General features: G+C 37.7%; 2 protein-coding genes and 1 pseudogene across 4 annotated transcripts; all 3 read left to right on the forward strand.

The window, feature by feature from the left end:
- The first annotated feature begins 1,483 nt into the window (after positions 1–1,483).
- On the forward strand, positions 1,484–16,839 carry LOC136280545 (uncharacterized). Of its 3 annotated transcripts, none has more exons than XM_066165928.1 (15): positions 1,484–1,739; positions 3,375–3,436; positions 4,803–4,940; positions 5,052–5,090; positions 5,505–5,609; positions 6,107–6,187; positions 6,324–6,447; positions 6,872–6,954; positions 7,784–9,576; positions 10,597–10,644; positions 10,891–11,265; positions 11,598–11,822; positions 12,148–12,378; positions 13,125–13,874; positions 14,976–16,839. In XM_066165928.1, the coding sequence occupies exons 9-15, from the start codon at positions 9,021–9,023 to the stop codon at positions 15,371–15,373; spliced, it is 2,583 nt and encodes an 860-aa protein (XP_066022025.1). In that variant the 5' UTR covers positions 1,484–1,739; positions 3,375–3,436; positions 4,803–4,940; positions 5,052–5,090; positions 5,505–5,609; positions 6,107–6,187; positions 6,324–6,447; positions 6,872–6,954; positions 7,784–9,020; the 3' UTR covers positions 15,374–16,839. The 3 variants fall into 3 exon arrangements, with proteins under 3 accessions (XP_066022025.1, XP_066022033.1, XP_066022029.1); XM_066165936.1 differs by having other exon boundaries at positions 6,107–6,145; XM_066165932.1 differs by having other exon boundaries at positions 4,852–4,940.
- On the forward strand, positions 5,059–7,867 carry LOC136278870 (glutamate dehydrogenase 2, mitochondrial-like). Its single transcript, XM_066162026.1, has 6 exons — positions 5,059–5,090; positions 5,483–5,609; positions 6,107–6,187; positions 6,324–6,447; positions 6,872–6,954; positions 7,784–7,867. Exons 1-6 carry the CDS (start codon positions 5,059–5,061, stop codon positions 7,865–7,867), a joined length of 531 nt encoding a protein of 176 aa, XP_066018123.1.
- Positions 16,311–20,078, forward strand: LOC136278872 (uncharacterized; annotated as a pseudogene).
- The last annotated feature ends 78 nt before the right edge of the window (positions 20,079–20,156 follow it).

Here is a 20,156-nt window from a genome sequence, read left to right on the forward strand (position 1 = left end):
TTACCAATCCAGTCCCTGGGTTGTGTTCGAGTGCTAGCCTTGACATTAAGCTTCCTGCGCTTTAAGTGGCCACTCTGGATCAAAGGCGGGTGAAGCCCACTCTCAAGCAAAAACCTAGCGTTTTTTGTGTCAATGCACCCAATGTAAAATAGCGCGTGACAAAATTGAGCTAACCTAAGCGGTCCCGTTTGACTAAACAACACACTCCGATTGACCGGCGTGTCAGAAACTACCTTCCCATTCCCTGATCTTCATATAGTCGTTGTAACCTGAAAACCTCACAAGGCAGCTTATTCAGTTATGTGAAGAACCGTTTAACGTGTTCAGATTTGGTAACCAATTGATCAAACTTAATGGATCATCGTTGCACACATTAGATCTAACGTATTGTAATTTCTCATGAAATTACCAGCCGAATTGAATAAAAGGGACACTGATTTGAAGGAGACAGAACCGTGAACTCAATAATCTACCATGAACTGCATTCTGGTTGGATCTTGATTCATCATAGTGGAAACGTTTGATGTAGATAATCAATGCCTGATGTTTCGAGGAGGCTTTTTTCCCCATGATTTGCTGCAAGCCATACCTGGATGGTTGATATTAATAGTATGGTATCATTATGAAATAAGAATTCATATACTAATTGCACACAATTAGCCTCGTTTTATCTCTACTAAAATTTCTTGCGCCGGCTTATATAGGGCCCGTATTACCTTACTCTGTTTCCCAACAGCCAACTTCCCAATTATTGGTTGACCCTTTATAGTACAGCTAAAAACATACAGCAAGTGAAAGGCTTTTCTCTCAACTACGCGTTATGCAACTAAACAATGCTGTTTATTAGTCTCTGATCTCTTTTCTTTACTTACTACGTAAGTGAACGATACCACGAAGCATGAGTAATTCCTAGCGGCGGTGACGATCGTTACGAACAATACTTTTAATTTTGCGTCAAGCCAGTAATTCTTGTCGCATCGATGAAAGGAACGTTTGTGATATCAGGGTATCTGTATATTACCACGTGATAGACTGGGTATATCGCCCTCAATTTCGATTCCAAGTAAACTGATCTTGATCCTGATTCTGTATGATTACGTTCTTAAGATTTTGCTTATGCTTCTTTGCTGATGGTGTGTCAGTTCAGCGACGTCATCTAGAGGATGATAATTCTGTGAGTTCGGGCATTGGGTACAAATCACAGCAAAGAACGAACATCTGAACGATTGGCTCAAATACCTCTTTCAAGAGCTAAAATGAAAGTAATGTCGAGAGTTTTTTTTATCACAGTTATCTTGATAAATGTCTCTTCAAGTACTTAGACCTCATCCATCTTAAACAAATAGGGTTTGGGGTCTGGTAGCTTGCGTGACGTTCACATACTGTCGGTTTTCGAACGTCACGCGAGCTGGTGGTTGGTCATGTAACACTGTCACAATTTTCCGCCTGTGTCCGCCATATTGGTATACAGATGACCCATAATTAGGAAATATGTTTGAAACCTTGTATTTGAGATAAGTACGAAAATTGGCGTAAACCATTTAGGAAGGTTGGTTTTTAGGTGCAGAAGGCAGATCTCAACTGCCAGTAAAGATCGATTAAAAATGCACTCGAATTATTTGAAGAACTTGAGAGTCAGGGTTACCTCGAAATCGACTGGTTAGGAACTTTGAAACAGATTTTGAAACAGTTGAAGATCCGATCCATGCTCAAGAAGATGGAAGTGTTTGAGTGAAAAGGTGCCAAATTAATTCTAGTCATATTTGTTGTGAAATTCAGCGAAGGAAATTTGAAAAGCCGGAAGTGCCTTTTTGCTCGAGAAGTTCAATTTATGGCTTACAGCTTCTTCACTGATTGCTAAGGAAATGATTTTTTGTTCAGAGTGATTATGTATTAATTTGTTAATTTCATTTGGCAGTTTTTGCTATGGATTTTCTTATTTTTGAATTTATTTTTCAGGTTTGTAATAATTCAATTATGAGAAAATTAATCTGTGGCCCAAATTCCATTTTTTAGGGTGGTTACCATGGAATAGAAAATTTTATAAGTTCAAGTATGCTTTAAAAATTTACACAAAACTAGTTTTAGCACATTGAAAGCAATTCATGAACTTAGGCTCCTAAAAGAGCTTCATTTACATCTAGCAATGAAATGAAGAATTTTTTTGTGATGTGTTTTGTCTATGTTACAGTAAGCATGTTATTCTGTTCCATTGTTTGAAATAGATTGTATCCTGCATTCCAAAGGACAAACTTCCCACTGGCTTTAATGCTTTTATAATATCCAAAGGATTAGATCTTTTGACTAGGCCTCAGATCAAGATTTGTAGAGTACTACTCTGTGTTTGAATCTGTATACAATTGTTGTCAGTGGTGATCCATATTTAATGGCTCATCCATGTGTGTCAGACTTAAGCTCAGGTGACTCACATTTCATCCCTTTTCAGGGTTCACTTGTTGTGTCTTAGATAAAGACTTTAAAGACTGGTTTTTAGTTTACTGCAATAGAGTTAGAGGAGAGTTGTTATCAAAAGCTATGATCCACTGAAAACCAGGATTTGTTCTGGCTTTTGAATAATGTTTTTACTGCTCCAATTGTGACTTAAACATGATGAGCTGTGAAAGAGAGCAAAAAAGAGGCTGGGTGGATGGTACCTATAGTACAATTGATGGGGGGATGGTTTGATACCCAACTAACTTTAGGGGACATTGACATTGTGCTCTGTGACCATGTTTGTTGGGTGTTCTGCATTCTAGCTGTACAGTAGTATCAAGGCACCGCCTAAGTGGAGTGATAACACCACTTATTCATGTCATAAAAATTAACACCAAGGTTTAAGCTTTGATCTCCTAACCCTTTCATCCTAGTGTCAGTATGCATATATCAGTATCCATACTGTTCTCTGTACATTTCTAAAGGTGCTGATAAGGAGAATTTGTTTAACAATCATGAAGTTCTTTAGTTGGTGACATTTCCTTTATTCTAGTAATCTTCTTTGATTCAGAGGCAATATCGTAAGGAGAAATTAAATGCTGGTCACTCTTAGGGGTCAAAGGGTTGAACATAAAAAAGTCAAGAGGAGGAATAACACCAAAATACAAATGCACATTAGAAAAGTTTAGTTCCCATAAGGCCAGATGCACAATTGTCTCAGTTGATACATTAAAAATGCAGATGTCTCTTCAGTTTCTCTCATTCACCCCGGTCTTTTTCTTTGGTTCTATTATTTTTGTGTGTCAGGAAGCTATGGCATACACCCTGCATATCTGTCAGCATAATAATTAGCATGCAGGGCTTTAAAGAAAAGGAATCTGTTCAGGCAAAGGAAAACAACTGATAGTAAAATAATGTTGATACTTTCTGCCTTTTTTCAGAAAAATATGCTAAATTGATTGGCCTAGAACCTGGTCTTCAAGGAAAGACATTCATAGTTCAGGTAATTACTGAAAAGAATTACATGATCATTGCTGATATGAAACATTGTCAGTCATGTTGGAAAAATGTTTGCTATGTGTTTATTTTAAATAAAAAGAGGTAATTTAAAGTTGCTTTAAAGTTGTTGCAGAAAATCTGCATTTATTTGATAAACACTAAAACTGGTATGTAGAAGAGATAGTTGGGAGTTGCCTCAACCTACCTGAGGTTTCTGGGTTTTTCTACCTTTAGAAGCAAGTCTTCAATATTTTTCTAGATTTGCCTCGACAGTTTGCCATTTACCCAGTTATAAAGAGAAGCACTATGAGAATAAATTGTTTTAGAATATACCACACACTTAGATGAATGGCGCTTTTCATGTATGCTGACTGGCCCAGTTATAGAGAGAGGCACTGTGAGAATAAATTGTTTTAGCACATACCACACACTCAGGTGAATAGTGCTTTTCATGCTTGCTGATTAGCTGGTCGAGAAGTGATTGGCAAGTACTATTCACCTTTGAGTAGCCAAAGAGACAAAATGATGTGAACAATTTAATTTCTGACCATATTTTGGTACAATTGACAGAAATAAACGAAAACAATCATTGGTGAAAGTGGTGTAATTTTTAATTACTCCAGAACAAAAAAAAAACCAGTGGCGCTGCTAGAGCCTGGATACAAATCTTTTGACCTGATGTTCAACACACCACCAACCATTAGCCACTTTGTGTCCTCTACTGATAAATACGCATGTTTTAACCCTTTAACTCCCAGACCAAATTTGTAATTCTCTTTACTGTAAAGAAAGTTTAACTCCCAGACCAAATTTGTAATTCTCTTTACTGTGAACCATACAATTCTTATAATGTTAGCTCAGAGAATTTAGTATTGGATCAACTAATTATCCCCAAATTGATATTTTTATTTATTATAATCACTTATCTGGTTGATATTGTAAGGAGAAATTCTGTCTGAGTCACTCATGGGAGTTAAAGGGTTACGTGGCATAAGTGTATACTAAAACAGTCGATGGCATTGAAGGTGCATGCTGATTGGCTACTAAACTCTGAATGTCCTTTGCTATTGACCTCAGAATATCTTTTGTTTTTGACCGTCAAGCAACTTGTGCAGGATTTGTGCCTGAAAAGATTGTAATTGTTTGTTGTTGGAATAAAGGAGTTAAAATCATCTTTTCATGCTATATTATCTCATTGTTTAGTAAATATTAAAACATTTATTCACCTCAGTGTGGGTGGCTGGTTGTGAATATTTACCTCACCATATCATGGCTTAGTAAATACCAGTATCTATAACTAGCCACCTCCAATTTGGTGATGAGTTGTTAAATAAGTTCAGTAATTCATGTCTTCTTTTTAATGTTTACAGGGATTTGGTAATGTTGGTTTTCACATTTGTTGTTATCTTCACCGTGCAGGAGCTAGGTGTATTGGGATCATGGAGAGAGATGGAAATCTCTTCAATGCAGATGGAATTGATCCTAAAGAACTTCAGAACTAAAAACTGGTACGATGTGTAGCTTTTTACACACAGAGTTCTCTATAGTGTTTTTATTTATAAGTTTTATATCAAAATTTCTTCAGCTAACATTTGCTTATTGTTTCCCTTTTGCTCCAGGACAATAATGGCTCAGTTAAAGGTTTCCCAGGCGCAAAGGTTTGTGAAATGCTGTGAACAAAATAACTGTGATTTTTACCTCTATGTAAGGTTTCACTATTTTTTTATGGCTAATTAACATTTTTGCTTAGGTTTACTAACTCAAGGAAAAGCCACTCTGTTGATTCTGGTCATCAAAGTCCTTAAATTAAGAATAATGAAGCGAACTGCTAGGGACATAAATTTTTAATGAAGTTGCTCCTTCCTCCTAGAATATGAGCAAGTTGAAATGTTATATGCTGGTTTACCTGAGACCTTCAGAATGGATTAATGCTTTTAAGTTAACATTCTGTTTACCTCCTACTCAGTTGGAAAAAGCCTCAAAAAACCTGGTGCAGTCAATTGAAAAAATTATAAAATAAATAATTGTAGACATTGATTTTGAAAAATAGTTACAATCATGCAATGTTTCAGATGACAGAGGAGAACCTTCTAGAAGCAGAATGTGACACATTAGTTCCTGCAGCCAACGAAAAACAAATCACCCTTAAAAATTCCCACAACATCAAAGCATTTAAGGTACTCTGTTACTAGTAGTATTAATTTTTATTTATCTAATTTTTGGGCTGTTATTTGGTTGTCAGGTTTTCAGGCTTGGTTGCTCGCTAGTGAGAAAGGTTATCCCAGTTTGTAGGGGAATAGGAATCTATAATAATTCGTCAGGGTTTCCTGACATATTTGGTGATGTTAATTTTCAGTTGACCTTTTAACTCCCATGAGTGACAATGACACAGTTACTCCTTACAATATCAAGAAGACAAGTGATGAGTATGAAGAAAAATTTCAATTAGGGGATTATTAGTTGATCCAATACCAAATTCTCCAAAACTAACATAAGAATTGTACGGTAGACAGTAAGGAGAATTACTAATGAGATCTTGTGTACTCTAGTCAAGTCAAGACTTCTTTATTTGTTAAAAGCAATTATTAGACAATTTCACCTTTACGTGAATAGTAGAAAGTGGAGACTATCAGGTAGGTCTTTTTTTCTTGATTACTCTACTTTGTGTTTTCAGGTTATTGCTGAGGGGGCAAATGGACCGACTACACCTGAGGTAGAGAAAGTTCGGACTGAAAATAAGAAACTTGTTATTCCAGTAAGTTCACAACGAAACAGCAAGTGCAATATGAAGTAAATTTGGATATGAAGCTCTGACTTGTGTTTGTTTATCGTAATTAATTTGCACCAGAGGCATGGTTTGAGCTGAAATGTTTTATATTTTGACCATGTAGGACTTGTATTTGAATGCGGGAGGTGTGACAGTATCCTATTTTGAGTGGCTGAAGAACATCAATCATGTCAGTTTTGGACGTTTGACTTGGAAATACGAGAAGGAGGCAAATTTTAATATTTTAGGTGAGCTTGTCTTTCATTAAGAATACGTTAAATGATGGATCTTCATCATTCATTTTGTATTGACAGATAAGCAATTTTACTATGAGTTTCAAGTTATTTAAGATAACATTGTCTTCGCCATATGAAATAGTGAAATATGACTGAGAGCATAATTTGCAGTTACCTTTCAACCTCGAACTCCCATCACGACCAATCTTACCTTTTTTTGAACTGCATAACTTTTTTCTTCTTCTTTACTTCATTAGCTACCAGAGACAGCTCACTCTCCTAGGCATTTTTTATTGTTAAACACTTTTGGTGACCTCTTTGTATTGCTTGAAGTCATTATGGGTTTTGAATGTCCCCATAGATACAAATGTATTGTACAAGTGCTGTTATTTGATAATCTCTTAGTGTTTCTGCATGTTTGTCTCTTCTTCGACAGGTAGCGTCCAAGAAGGCTTGTATAATCATTTCAAAGAAACCATTCCTATCAAACCATCGGCTGAGTTCTTGCAAAAGATCGCTGTGAGCATTGCTTTTTATTTTTAGTTTATTAATACGTACTACAGAGGTATTTCTGGGGAAGGGTGCGCCACTTTCGTCACTGATTCGAGGTTTTCTTCACGAAATCACATCCATATTTGTCCTTACCTTGGGTGCTTAGCCGTCAAAACAGGACCCACGTTTTATATTTGGAAAACTGCGTCGAGTATATCACGTCCTAGCATACTGGTAGCATTCCTGGGAAATTAGTAATGAGCGAAAAACAAATTTCCCTTTTGGTCCGGTAATAATAGGCAGTTATTGGATGAGTTTGAGCATGACTTTATGCACTTAATGTATGGTCCCGAGGGAAACAGCTTGTTTTCCCTCGAGTCTTGATGTTTCCTGAGACGAAGTCGAGGAAGACATCAGGACTCGAGGGAAAACAAAAGTAACTAATTTCCCGGGGGACCATACATTAAGTGCTTTGTTATATATTTAAACTTTCCCTTAATCAATCATGTGCTTTGTAGTCGGCGCGCGGGTAACAACTGCGCAATTGTATCCTAGTCGGGATACATTTGAATTTGATCAGGGGCACCTGACCAAGAATCGACCAATCACAGTTCTCGTTTTGTTGAGTGAAAGTCTCGGCGTATAACAACATGAATTATCAAAACGGAGGTCTGAGTCATCTGCCGAAATCGAACATAAGGTTTGGTAATTCACGAGATTTTCAAAAATGTATCATAACGAAGATGATAACATTGATGGACCCCTCACCCAATGAAAATTTATAGGGCCAATATTGAACTTTGTCTTTTCTTCGTAAAAAAGTGAATTTAACAGTGATTTTTCTTTTCTTTTTTAGCAAATTATGCATTGTGCTAGTGAGTACGAACTGGGTCTAGACATAGGGACGGCTGCATATATCGTGTCCATGGAAAAAGTCTAAAACACATACACTGTGGCTGGTTTTACATTTACATAATCCTCCTGCGAAAATTGACCAGTGATGAAATCTTAGATAATTTTCATTTGCCTTAATTTATGAATGAGTTTTTCCATGGAGGATATTTATTGTAAAAGCATCGTAGCGGTCATGCGTCCATGATGATTTTGTGTCTGTGTAAACTGGATGAAATGAATGACAACGTTTTTGTTGCCTTTTCTGAATTTTGAATCACATAGCAGTCGCATTCTTTGGTCATAGCTGTTCTTGAAACAACGACACTTGACGTAGCTATAGCACTTTTCAGGTCATAGTTGTTTTTGAAACCGCAACATTACGACAGAAATAGACAGTAAAATGAGAAAACGAGAAAAATGTTCCTTCATAAATAACGGAAAGCTCTTGTCACTTTTAATGGGCTTGATTAGTTACTCCTAATTTCTGTGGGATCTCCTTGGGGAACCTGCGATCTTCTCTTTTTATGAGTGAGATCTTGTTTCGCCACAATTTGATGAGAACTGTAAGTTAGGATTATTTTACTGAGAAGTGAAAAAAAAAGAAACGCACGTTTTAACTATTTATCTGATGTGTTTTTCGTACTCCAGTTTTTTCCGTTAAAATTAAACTCGTCATGGAGTGTGCTGCTTCTTGATCGGTTCTTTTTGTAACCATTTAGCTCTTCAGTGCACAGGGACGTAAAGAAATTCAAAAGTCAAACATCTTTCATAGCGCGCATTTCCTTTTGTAATATTGTGAGTTACTTAACGCTCTATCTCCAACTAGTTAATTTTAGTGTTCTTTCCTCTTGGACACCTCGGCGTGCACTTTAATGTGCGGTAACATACGCTTTATGTATCACTTCTATTTGCTCTTGTCAGTTTACTAAATTGTAATGGTGAGTGGAGCTAAAGTATTGAAAGTAATAAAAGAGACTCGTCTTTCAGGAAGTTGTGTCACCTTCAGGCTTAGGGCTCCGACCTTTCTTCCTGAGGAAATGGAGTGCGCGTGCGCAGTTTTCTCCGGAAATTAGTTGCGTGACTTGCATTGTCGTGATGTCTTGTATCCGCCATGTTGGATCCATAAAGCAACACCAGTTACGGGATTATAAAGCCTTTTGCGAATAGGAAGAGAGAATTCCTACGGTCATAGATTTAGTATGTCTGCCACTGAATACAATAACTTACTCCTCGCAATAAGCCGCAAACTCAACGAACTGATTGCACTCGATGACCTTCTGTTCATGTGCAGAGGGAAGCTGGCGCCTGGAAGCGAAGGCAACATCCACGATACTCTGTCGTTGTGTAAAGAGTTGGAGGAAAATAATAATTTAGGAATTGATCGCCTCCAGCTAATGAAAAGGCTGTTGAGAGGTGTCGAGGACTGGGCTCTTCTTGAAAAAGTGGAGAAATTCGAGTGCAAAAGAAAGGAATACAAGGCCTTGCTTGAAAAGGTTATTTCTTCACTCGACGCGCTCAATGATCTGGAACGACTGATCGCGATATGCAGGGGAAGTGTTCGCGAAGGGAGTGAAGGCAACATTGAGGATGTTCGCTCGCTGTTTAGAGAACTGGAGAACCAAGAAAATCTTGAGATTGACTATCTTGATGTTGTGAAGAACATTCTAGCTGAAACAGAGTCAAACGAGCTTTTGAAGGAACTCGAAGAGTTCGAAGAACGAAGAAATCGGGAAGATAAATCCGAAGCGAGGAAAGGTATTTCAATCTCTGTTTTCTGTTTTTAATGGTCAACAATAACTTTTATATATATGTTTCGATGAAAAGTATAAAAAGTCCTTAGTATTTGTAACGCTCTTGTCCTCTACGAGCTGAATATCATCCGGGTTTGAGCGAGGGAATTAAGGAAATGTTCAAGTAGGGCACACCATTAATCTTCGGTTATAGGGAAACAACACCGAAAAGAAATATTAGTGTGTTAGTGGACTTGTTTCACTTACTCAGCTCTCGAAATTTTTGTTTACCAATTAGAAGAAGTTGATAATACTTACTGAATTAATCGCTTCATTGGGCTCACAGTTATCTTTACCACCAGACAATCAGTTGTCTGCATAAGATGAAATTCTATGGCATACAATTCTAATAAATTAATTGAAAATAATTAACCCTATTTTTAATGTGAAATTTAAAAAACGAGCACCAGAACTTTGAGAGCAATGCTTAAAACAACTTATCTCTGTGATAGATGTGAAGGTCAGTTTGATCCTCAACAAACAAAATTATTTACGATCCTACCTGCAGTGTAAAATAGAAAGGAAGGTTGCAAGTAGGGTTTATCTGTCGAGGCGTATACAACCCTGTTCCCAGCTTCTTTTCCCTTAATGTTGAAGTGTGTAGGCTGGTTGTCTTTGACATCATCTCGTAGGAGGCTGTAAATCCTCTGAGTTTTAGCCTCGAGAAAGTAGGGAGAGATACCACAAGTGGTATGGAAAATCATGTTATTAACTCAGACATGACGACTGACAGGGGAGCTTTCCACCACAATATTTACTTCCTAAAGAACTGTTTTGTTTTAGTATCCCTCTTTGAGTAGGTTTCCAACTATCTTGAGATCCTTGTCCTTAACCTTCAAGTGGGCTTATTTAATGGTGCAGCTGACTTAGTTACTAAGCACTCTTAATGTAAATCTCATGAAAGAGAGAAAGAACCTGAGACAGCTTTCTTTGATCGAGTTGTAGTTCACTAAACTGACTGACACCTGTTGTTCCATTTATATAGCACAAAGAGCTGCTCTTATGTCATCTGTCAGAAGCACATTGGTAGGAGGTAAGCCAGTAAAAAAATTTTTTGGTAAATTCTCTTAAAAGGGCTCACCTTGTCCCTTGGACTTGACAGTTTAAGACAATAAGGGAGTAGAGGACAGGGCCATTATCTAAAAGTCTTTGCTCCAACAAAGAGTCAACGTGAAACTGCATTCTTTTTTGCGGCTCGAATTAGTTTGAAAAACAACACCACTATCCTTTGTAGAATGAGTCATATCACAAAATATATATATATTTTTATTATTTTCAGTGGTGAACATTAAAACAGTATTCAAAGTAGTTGCTGGCAGCCTTACAGTCGTTTCTGCCATGGAGGTTTTGAGTCGTTGGTCCTCATTTGATCAGCTGGTTGCAGCCGTACAAACCTGTGTGCTTCCAGCCGGCACAAGGCTGGTTCAAATCACAGATGGCTGTGTGTGCCTCACAGTTCAAGCTGAAAGTTTATCAGCTCTTAAACTTTTGTGGAAGTTGTATCAGGATGGAACCCTTCAAAAACATCTGCACGATTTCTTTGTCACTGATGAGTTGAGAGAACTCGCCGATGGAGAGGATGTGGAGGTGAATGTTACCATCGATGAAGGCGAATATCAGAAAGCTTGTGTCGAGCTCATACAAGGGGCCCAAGGTGACCCTGCATTGCTATGTTTCACTCAGTTTTAGCGAATTTATGAGCCCGGATTTCCATATGGATCGTGTTAAGTGTTCCTTGATGCATATCTTTTTTCGTTTCCGCATATTAATGTATTTGTGGCTGTTCACCAAATAGATTGTCAACCTTACCACCCTTAATCTTGCAAGTCCGAAATAAGATACTGGCACCATTTTTCAGCAATTTAACTAAAGTTTTTATCTGTTCCTTCTGCTTATTTTTAGTGCGTTCATTTGAAGTCAAAGTTATCGTGCTAATAATATAAGTTTTAAAGTTACCATTATTGATTTTTATTCTACTACTTTTAGGAGGTGCAACGATTGACAGTGTTGAAAGAAAACGGCGAAACTCTGATTCAGCTGTGTATTTCAACGCAAGAGAATTGCCATTGTCAAGGCTTGAATGTCTAGAAACAGAATTAAAATATCTCCACAACAGAATTACACTTCTGGAGGAAAAAAACCAGAATTTGGGATCGCACTCTTTGGAAAAAGTGGACATCGCACCTTTAGGATCATACGATGAAAGTTTTGGTAAGAACTGATTGTGAAATTCAACACTATAGGGCTTAGGTGTTGTTGTTTGTTCGTTTGTCTGGTTGTTTTGTGTTTTTCCGTTGTCATGAATTACCATCCTCGGCATTTCCTTTTGATTGTTATGTTACCAAGTTCCCTAAAAAATGAAAACGTAGATCACCACTGAAAACCGCCTTGGCGAGTTTGGTTCCCTCATTACACATAATTATTATTATTATTGTTATTATTATTGTTATTATTATTATATTTATTATTATTATTATTATTATTATCATTATTACCATAGTTATCACGGCTCTAACTGTGAGGTAATCTGTCTTAGATTACAAACCATGGGACCCCACGACAATGGAGAAAGACATTTTAAAGATGGAAGGATCAGAAAGACGCGAGAGTAAACAAACAATGAAATTTATGGGCGCAGAAAAAATGGATTTTGTACAGAGGTATATAGAAAATGTGCAAGAGACATATAGCTTGACGACTGAGGCAAGTGACAGTGGTTTGGGAGCACGCACTGCTGTGTCCGAAGAGGAAACAGAAGATGTGAGAGGTAAAACTGATTTAACTGTCGTTTCGGTCGTTATTTTTAATGAAACAATGTTAACGATGACTCGTTGCAAAGAGCAAAGGAAAGGAAGAGGGTTGTCAATCACAGCTTATTGCGAGAAGTCAAATCCAAATTTGCGTTTGAAGAAGAAAGAGGTATTTTCATTTTTGTTTTCATTTTCATTTACACGCAGTTTTGAGCGTAGCACTCGAGCTGCAAAATAGGACATCAATATTGCTTTCGTTTATCCAATGAAAATAAACCTTTAAGAAGACCAACATAGGGTACGGCCCATTACCGTAATCACTGCCTTTGCATAAAGTGTTCTCTTCTGAAAAGATGTGACCCCCTTTTCACCCCGTCGACAGCCATTTAGGCCGTTCATGCAGCCAAAATAATCACTCGACAACGACTATTTAATCAGCGACAAACGAACATTGTACTGCGTGGTGATTCGCTTAGGCAGACAACCATTGACAACTTTTAATGCGCTTAGGGAAAACACAAATGTTTCCAACAACAAAGGTGAACGTTTTAAAAACTGCTTCATTATTCGTTTTCTTTTGTGGACATTTTCTTCCCAAGCATTAAAAAAAATGTCCCATCCATCAGAAAATGCTACATCACACCCCACTAAAACAACCCGTCCGTCAAAGGTCGCTCTTCTCGGTCCCAAAGGTGGCCTTTGTGGAGAAATTCAACGTAATCAAATATTTCTAATCGTTATTTTTCCTTTTAACCTTATTCAGATTCCAGTAAAATTTGCGTTAAAGATCTGGGGGAAGAGTCAATAAAGGAAGTGGATCGGAAACTTTCTGCTGATAGAGTTGGGTTGGAAAGGGTTTTTCGATTTTTTGGTCTTAAAGTGGACTTTAGACCTTCCAGTCATTTTCCTAGTATGAGGCAGATTGCACATAGCTTTCCGAACACTCCTGTTGACCTAATGAGGCAATGTTTCGAGGCACTTCAAATGTATGATCTTGTTGACCTCCTGGAGAAGGCGGTGAAAACAATTTCACTTCGTCCTGTCCTTTCCTCGGGAGAAGTCGAGACGTTACGCACTGGTAATCTTCCCACGAAGTCTCACAATAATGTGGTAGTACTGGTAGTAAATGAGAGTGCGGACAAAGACCTCAATCAAAAGATTGAGGGATTTTTTAAAGAATTAAATTCACAGAACGATGTCACTGTAATTGGATCTTCTTGGTCGGAAGAAAAGCTCAAGAGACTGAGGGATTTGAAACGGAACCAAATGGATTTGAAACGGAAGCAAATGGATTTGAAACGAATAAGCGAGGTGGCAAAAATTATGGAAGGTATTTGGTCTAAAAGCAGAAAACTTAGACGGGATGATGAGGTCTCTGAGATAACGTTTGAAATCGCACAGCTTGAAAAAGAAATAGCAATGAACAAACCGCTTGTGGAGGAGCAACTGAAAGAGAATGAGGAGACTAAGACGATCATAACATCTACAATGGACAACTGGATTCAGAATCAAGGTTGGTTGTAAACTACTTTCTAAGCATAACAGAGTATCGACTGTGTGAAATAATTAATTGTATCAAGGTTTGAAACACAAAAGAAACAAACCTCGAGGCTCATACGTCTGAGAGCATTTTGAAGGATACGAAACAACATCAGCTGAGGAATTGGCCCACATGACATGTGATCTGGTTTCGTTATCATTTCGCCAAAGTAAAACATGCTAAACACAGGAACCAAAAGAACGGCGTAAAATGAATTTTAACTAGCATTGATTTTAATTCCATAGCACGATAAGTGTATCTTCATTTCTCACTGGCTTAGTTAAGATGTTTCCTCGTAAAAATAAGATGTCGAACAATTTTTCTTAAACTTTCCTTAAATGTCCCTCACCAATGTCTGTTTCGAAAATGAAATTAAAAAAGGTGCTTGTTTAAGAGATATGATGGGCCAAACTTACCCATTTGTGCCTGTTCTGACACTAATCACGCGCTTCATTTCATTGGTTCACAGTACGTTTTGCAGCTGAAAACAATGGTTTTTAAAGTAACACTAGACAAAATTCGATAGGTAGAAAGTCTCGAGCGTATGGAACAATTTGATATATAGTTTGTGGGGAAATCACGCAAATTTAAACGACATCGACTCAAAAAGTTCCCCGAGCCGTTCCTTTCAATGTCATAATTTGCATAGTTTTAACCATTTTTCCCCCTTCGAATAATTTTTTGTTAATGCCCCAATTTAAAGGGGATAATTTGTACTCCAAAATTACGCAATAGAAAATATAGGTCATCGTGCTTGTTCAAGAGCTAAAGACTATCGTACCTTTTTACCTGGTCCATTAATTAAAAAAGAATACCATGTTGTCACAATGCGTGCGCTTATTAGCCTGATTACGTGATTCCTATGCGCAGTACAGAATGCGCAGTGCGATACTGAGGAATCACCTCAACGCCCCTTTGTCCAGGGCAAGGAGAGAAAGGTTACGCATAAATTATTTGTCAGTGACACAAATTCGTATTGAGACAAGCTTATCGGCTTATCGTCGTCAGCAATTGCTTGCTTTTCTTAGTCTCTGTTCTTTTTATTTATATTTTATTGTTATTTTCGTTCAACAGAGAAATTCACCGCGATTTTTCTAGCTTTCATCATCGATGGAAAGCAATCAATTTACGATTATGATGTTTTATTAGAATGTGTGGCGTCCAAGTTGTCATCGCTTCCATATCACACGAAAATCGTGGTTGGTGCTCCAAGGGGGATAATCATTGGTAAGGTTCCTGAGATGCTATCTATTGATTCTCCAGGCAGGCCAATTACCTCCTCGATCTTCAATTCGTTGATTGAGATTTTCATCAAGCGATACCACAAAGTGGATCTCGTCTCAATGATGAGAGAATTATTAAGAACAAATCCAGAACTAATTTATATGCCAGGTATGAATTGCATCCAAAGCAATCTTTCCACCCTTCCAAGTTTTGAGAAAAGGAAAGAACAGGAGCTCGAGCGACGCTAATCATATGTGAATTAAACGAGACACTATTTGAAATAAGAAACATTATCAACAACTAATAAAGGACCGGTCATCCGATCATTATTTATCGCCAAGGGGGTGGGGGGTTAAGAGGATTTTTTGTTGTGTCACAATGAAATTTACCAGATCCCCCCTCAAGGCTCTGTCGTATTCTCATGATCCCCGCCTCATTGGCAGTCAGTTGACTGATCCCCAATCCGTTTCCCTTTAAAAAGAGTAATAAATTAATCTTCCCAGAATTCTCCACTACCCCTACCCAGGTGATAAGTAATTACTGGTGCCCGACAGAATATTACGCGCCATCCTATAGTTGTATTTTTCTTGTTTTCAAGCATCAGGGTTATTCAAATTTTTATTCCTATATTAGGGAGGAAATGCTATTTATATTCAAAGATTTTTATTATGCAGTTGCGGACAAATTTATTTGCAAATGCATAACAAATGAAACCTGAAAAAGGAATGTACCTGAATCTCCTTTCAAGGGAATCTTCTCAAAACGTTTTTTTTTTTTTTGTAATTATCCTCTCGGTAGTTTGAGTCAATGTTGTCTCTTACTTAGAGCTGAGCAGTAGAGTTGTAGTGGTATCATAACGCGAAACTAGAATGAACTCGAGCACGCGCGCACGCAAGACAGTTTTCTCTTTATTGGCATTTACATCTTTCGTTGACTTCGACGCTTTGCCCACTGCGTTGCTTCTCCAAGCAAAGGAAAAATAAAAACCTCTAGTATCTATAGAGGTCACCTCTTATGAGTAAGATATTGATCGATAGCTTTTTAGGTTGTTAGTTTGGTGGATGGGTACAGAATTCATAAAGCTAACATTTATTACACGATGTAACCGAACATCCAAAGCTGATTTATGCAAACAAACAATAGATCAGATAACCATCTTAAAATACTTAGTAGGAACAGATTATGATGCAAAATTCAGCTTTAGAGTCTAGTGTAGATGGGTTAATTGGAATTTTTGAAACAATACGACAACACTATTCAGTAGAAAATGACTTTTAGTAAGTGGCGCAGAGTATTACTAGCATTTATTGTTGTGCAGATTAGTAACTGCGAAAAGGCAGTAGTTCCTTTAACAAGATTTAAAAACGCATTTTAAGCAAGCTTCAGTTTTGTTTTTAGTCTAAGCAGTGATCATGAATATTGTGATTTCGTTAGAGTAATCCATTAACTTCAAGTAAGAATCCACAAAGAATTTAAAAGCAAAATGATGAAAATTCTTTGCAAACCAGCTGAATTGAACTGAGATTAATGCAATCACCCTTCCTTCACTCTCCTTGTCACGCTGTCCTTGGTCTTTCCTAACGTACTTTGTTATTGCATGCATTTTTCCTTTCGTTTCTCTCTACACCACCATTGTTAGTGCTCCTTGGTTTCGAAAATATTTTATCAAGTCGCTCTTTAGGAACATTTGAGTTCTTTTACTATGCACGTAAGATGACCGATCGGTTTTATCAATATTCTATTTTTTTTTTCTAGAGATATTTGATTAGCTCTGACAGATTTATACAAAAGTAGGTTATATAGTAGGAACTGTAGGAGGCTAGGAATAAGCCAACTTTCAAAAAAAGAAAAATTATAATAAATAACCGAAGGGAAAGCGAGGAAATTTGCGGTTAATTTTACTGCTTCCTGACTGACTTTCATGTATTCTTAACCGTTTACTGCTTCCTGTTACGGATGATGGTAAAGGATTGGCTATTTTAGTATTTTCGAGTTCAATGATCTGGAACGGCTCATCTCAGTTTGCAGAGGAAAGTTATCGGAAGAAAATGAAAGCCTTCTTGATGATGTTCGCTCGTTATTCAAGGAACTAAAAACCAGAATATTCTAGGTCTTGATCGTCTTGATATCTTAAAGGAGATTCTCAACGAAACGGAGAAAAAGGATCTACTCAAGGAATTGGAAGAGTTCGAGGAACGAAGAAATTAGGAAGATGAGTTTGAGAGGATGAAAGGTATTTGTTTTATCATTTTTGCTGTACCGAAGTTTGTCGCGTTTCGGCACTTTAATATATAATATGATGGAACCGGTTCATTACGGGTACGTAAAGAACACTTTTTTTAATCAAATTTAGCACCCACACATTGTTACAGTGGAAGGTACTTTAAAAATCCGAGTGCCAATCTATTAAATTGTTGCGCTGTCTCGAAGTCATGGCTTCCAGTTTAAATGGCGGTTTGGGTCTGAGATTCGTATGACTTTTCATTCCGGCCATTTCGCGCTTTGAAAGCTTCGACCAGCAGTTTTCCCCAAGCACATCAAGTTTCCCAAACCATATATAGTTCCGTACTCTGAGCCCAAGATAAACCAAGCGTGGGGTCGATGATCTGTAAAGGTGTTTTGGATCATATTTGGATTAGCTGAGTTCCTTCGATTCTTCAAATTACCAAATGTGTAGGACTGTCGGTCAATTCGTGTATTGAAAACTTTGACCGACTGCCAGTCATGTAGCCACAGCGTTATGAATATGTGTAACTCGAACGAATTTCAAGCTGTTCTGTAATTTACAATTTCAGTTGTCCAACATCTTTTGAAATTTCCTTCATAATTTTGCTTTGTATATCCGACAAACTTCTTCGGTCCCGTAGATATTAGATTCAATTTATTGATCTATTCTGCTTGTGGGTATGCCGGCGAAAAAAGTCGATTTGCAGGTCATTCGACGCAATTTTTCTTCCTTCCCTAGGCCTAGAGCCTGTCACACTTCATTGTTTTTACGTGAGTAGTATCCCCGTACCCTAGTTAGCTGGAGAGGACACTGTTGTATCTGCGCTGTACAGTGAAACTTTGACTCCTCAACCGAGGCAGTCACTCCCTTCCATCTGCTGAAAAAAATAATAGAAAGCAAACCCAGGGATTATATGATTAGTACATTTAATGAACTCTGTTTTTGTATTGGCAAACAAAGCGGCTCTGATGAATTATTGATTTGCCCCCCACCAACAACTACGATTTTGACTCTCTTATGCAGCAACGAAACCTGGTATGCTGGTTAGTGCTCGTACAAATTACACGTGATCAGTGCGTTTAGATGCCAACTTGATTGCGAGCATTTTTACACGCTTTAGAGATTCTTTAGAGATTCTTTTTTATTCCACTGTCATGTGTAGTCTATGATAGAATGCCAACAAAGAGATGGTTCACTTGTAAATTTTGTGCAGCTGACTTTCTGTTTGTTATCTTCTAGCACAAGCAGCGGCTCTTGCATCATCCGTCAGAAATTCACTCACTGGAGGTAGGCCGTATCTTGTTAAATATGAGGGGTTCTTTGACACGACTTTTATATAGACTACAAATATGTTGCATGCTCCAATTGATCCAGGGGTGGGTAATGTTGTCCACTGAATAATTCTCGAACCGGTGGATAGTACAGCACTTTTTGTTAAAATTATCTTTGAGATAGCTTCTCTTCTCCTTAAACAACTGGGCCCGCATGTGCAGTCTTTAACTCTTATATAAACGAGGCTAGCTAATCCGTCACTGTTCCTTTTAAGTTGTACTTAGCTAATAATTCATTCTTGTTGTCCTCTAGTGGTAAATATGAAGACTGTATTCAAGTTATTTGCTGGTGGTTTAGTAATCTTTTCCGCCACGGAGGTCTTGAGTGGCTGGTCCTCATATGACCAGCTTATCGCTGCTGTACAGAGCTGTGTGCTTCCGGCTGGTACAAGTCTGGTTCAAATCACTGATGGCTGTGTGTGCCTTGCAGTTCAAGCTGAAAGCTTACCAGCGCTTAAAAACATGTGGAAGTTATATCAGGATGAATGAGTGAATGTCACCATCGAAGAAGAAGCTTGTCTCGAGTTGATGAATGGAGCTCAAGGTATTGTATGTTGCACAGTTGTTTTCTTGTTATTGTCGCCTGCCCTTCTTAGTCAGCTAAAACGTTTTTAGCGTTCAGTCGATGGATGAGTGAAAGGTCATGAGAGACTAGTGCAGTCGTGTTAGAGTTCAGCGTAAATCTTGCCCTTTCTCTAGTGAATTGATACATTTATCAAAAGGTACAATAAAGTAACAGAGGCCTATAATTCATGGTACGGTGTGCTATGTACTATGTAGTTTCGTTTGATATTCCCCAGCGTAACCATAAATTATAGCCATAACCATAAGGCGTATGAATCCACGACCGGAGAACATGCATTAACGTCTGAATGAATTTTATATGAGTTAGATTTTACGCCTAATACGTCTACTTTAGATTTCTTCTTCTTTCGACTTCTACCAAAGCTAGTTTTTTTTAAATCTCTAAAATGTTTTTGTAATATGAACTTTGGGAATCTGTGACTAGCCACACGCCATGGATTTCATAAAGTGTGATGAGTGTTAATTATGACTGATAATGGTATATTTTCAACACCTTTGAGAAATTAACCACAAAAAAAAATCCATATCTGTTGACACCTCTTTGATCGCTTTCACCAAATCTGTCTCTCTCAGATCATAACACTTAGTCATGATTTAGTATGTTGTCATGGTCTACGCAAACACTACTTCCTCTTTTTCTTTTGATTAGTTTGTTTGCCTGTTTTTGTTTTGTTCTGTAGAAGCTGAACTCACTGGACGAGAGGAACGAACCCGGAGAAACTCTGATTCAGTTCTGTATACTAGCGTCACGGAGGAACTGTCAATGTTAAAGATCAAACGCATCCAGGCAGCATTTAATCAGAGAATGGCAGTTATGAAGAACGAAATTGAAGAAGTCTCTTTGAAGGTTTTTGGATATCGTTGTGCTAAGAGGCAGCAAATCACATT

The sequence above is a fragment of the Pocillopora verrucosa genome, chromosome 1 (genome assembly GCF_036669915.1).
Source record: "Pocillopora verrucosa isolate sample1 chromosome 1, ASM3666991v2, whole genome shotgun sequence".
NCBI classification, from domain to species: domain Eukaryota; kingdom Metazoa; phylum Cnidaria; class Anthozoa; order Scleractinia; family Pocilloporidae; genus Pocillopora; species Pocillopora verrucosa.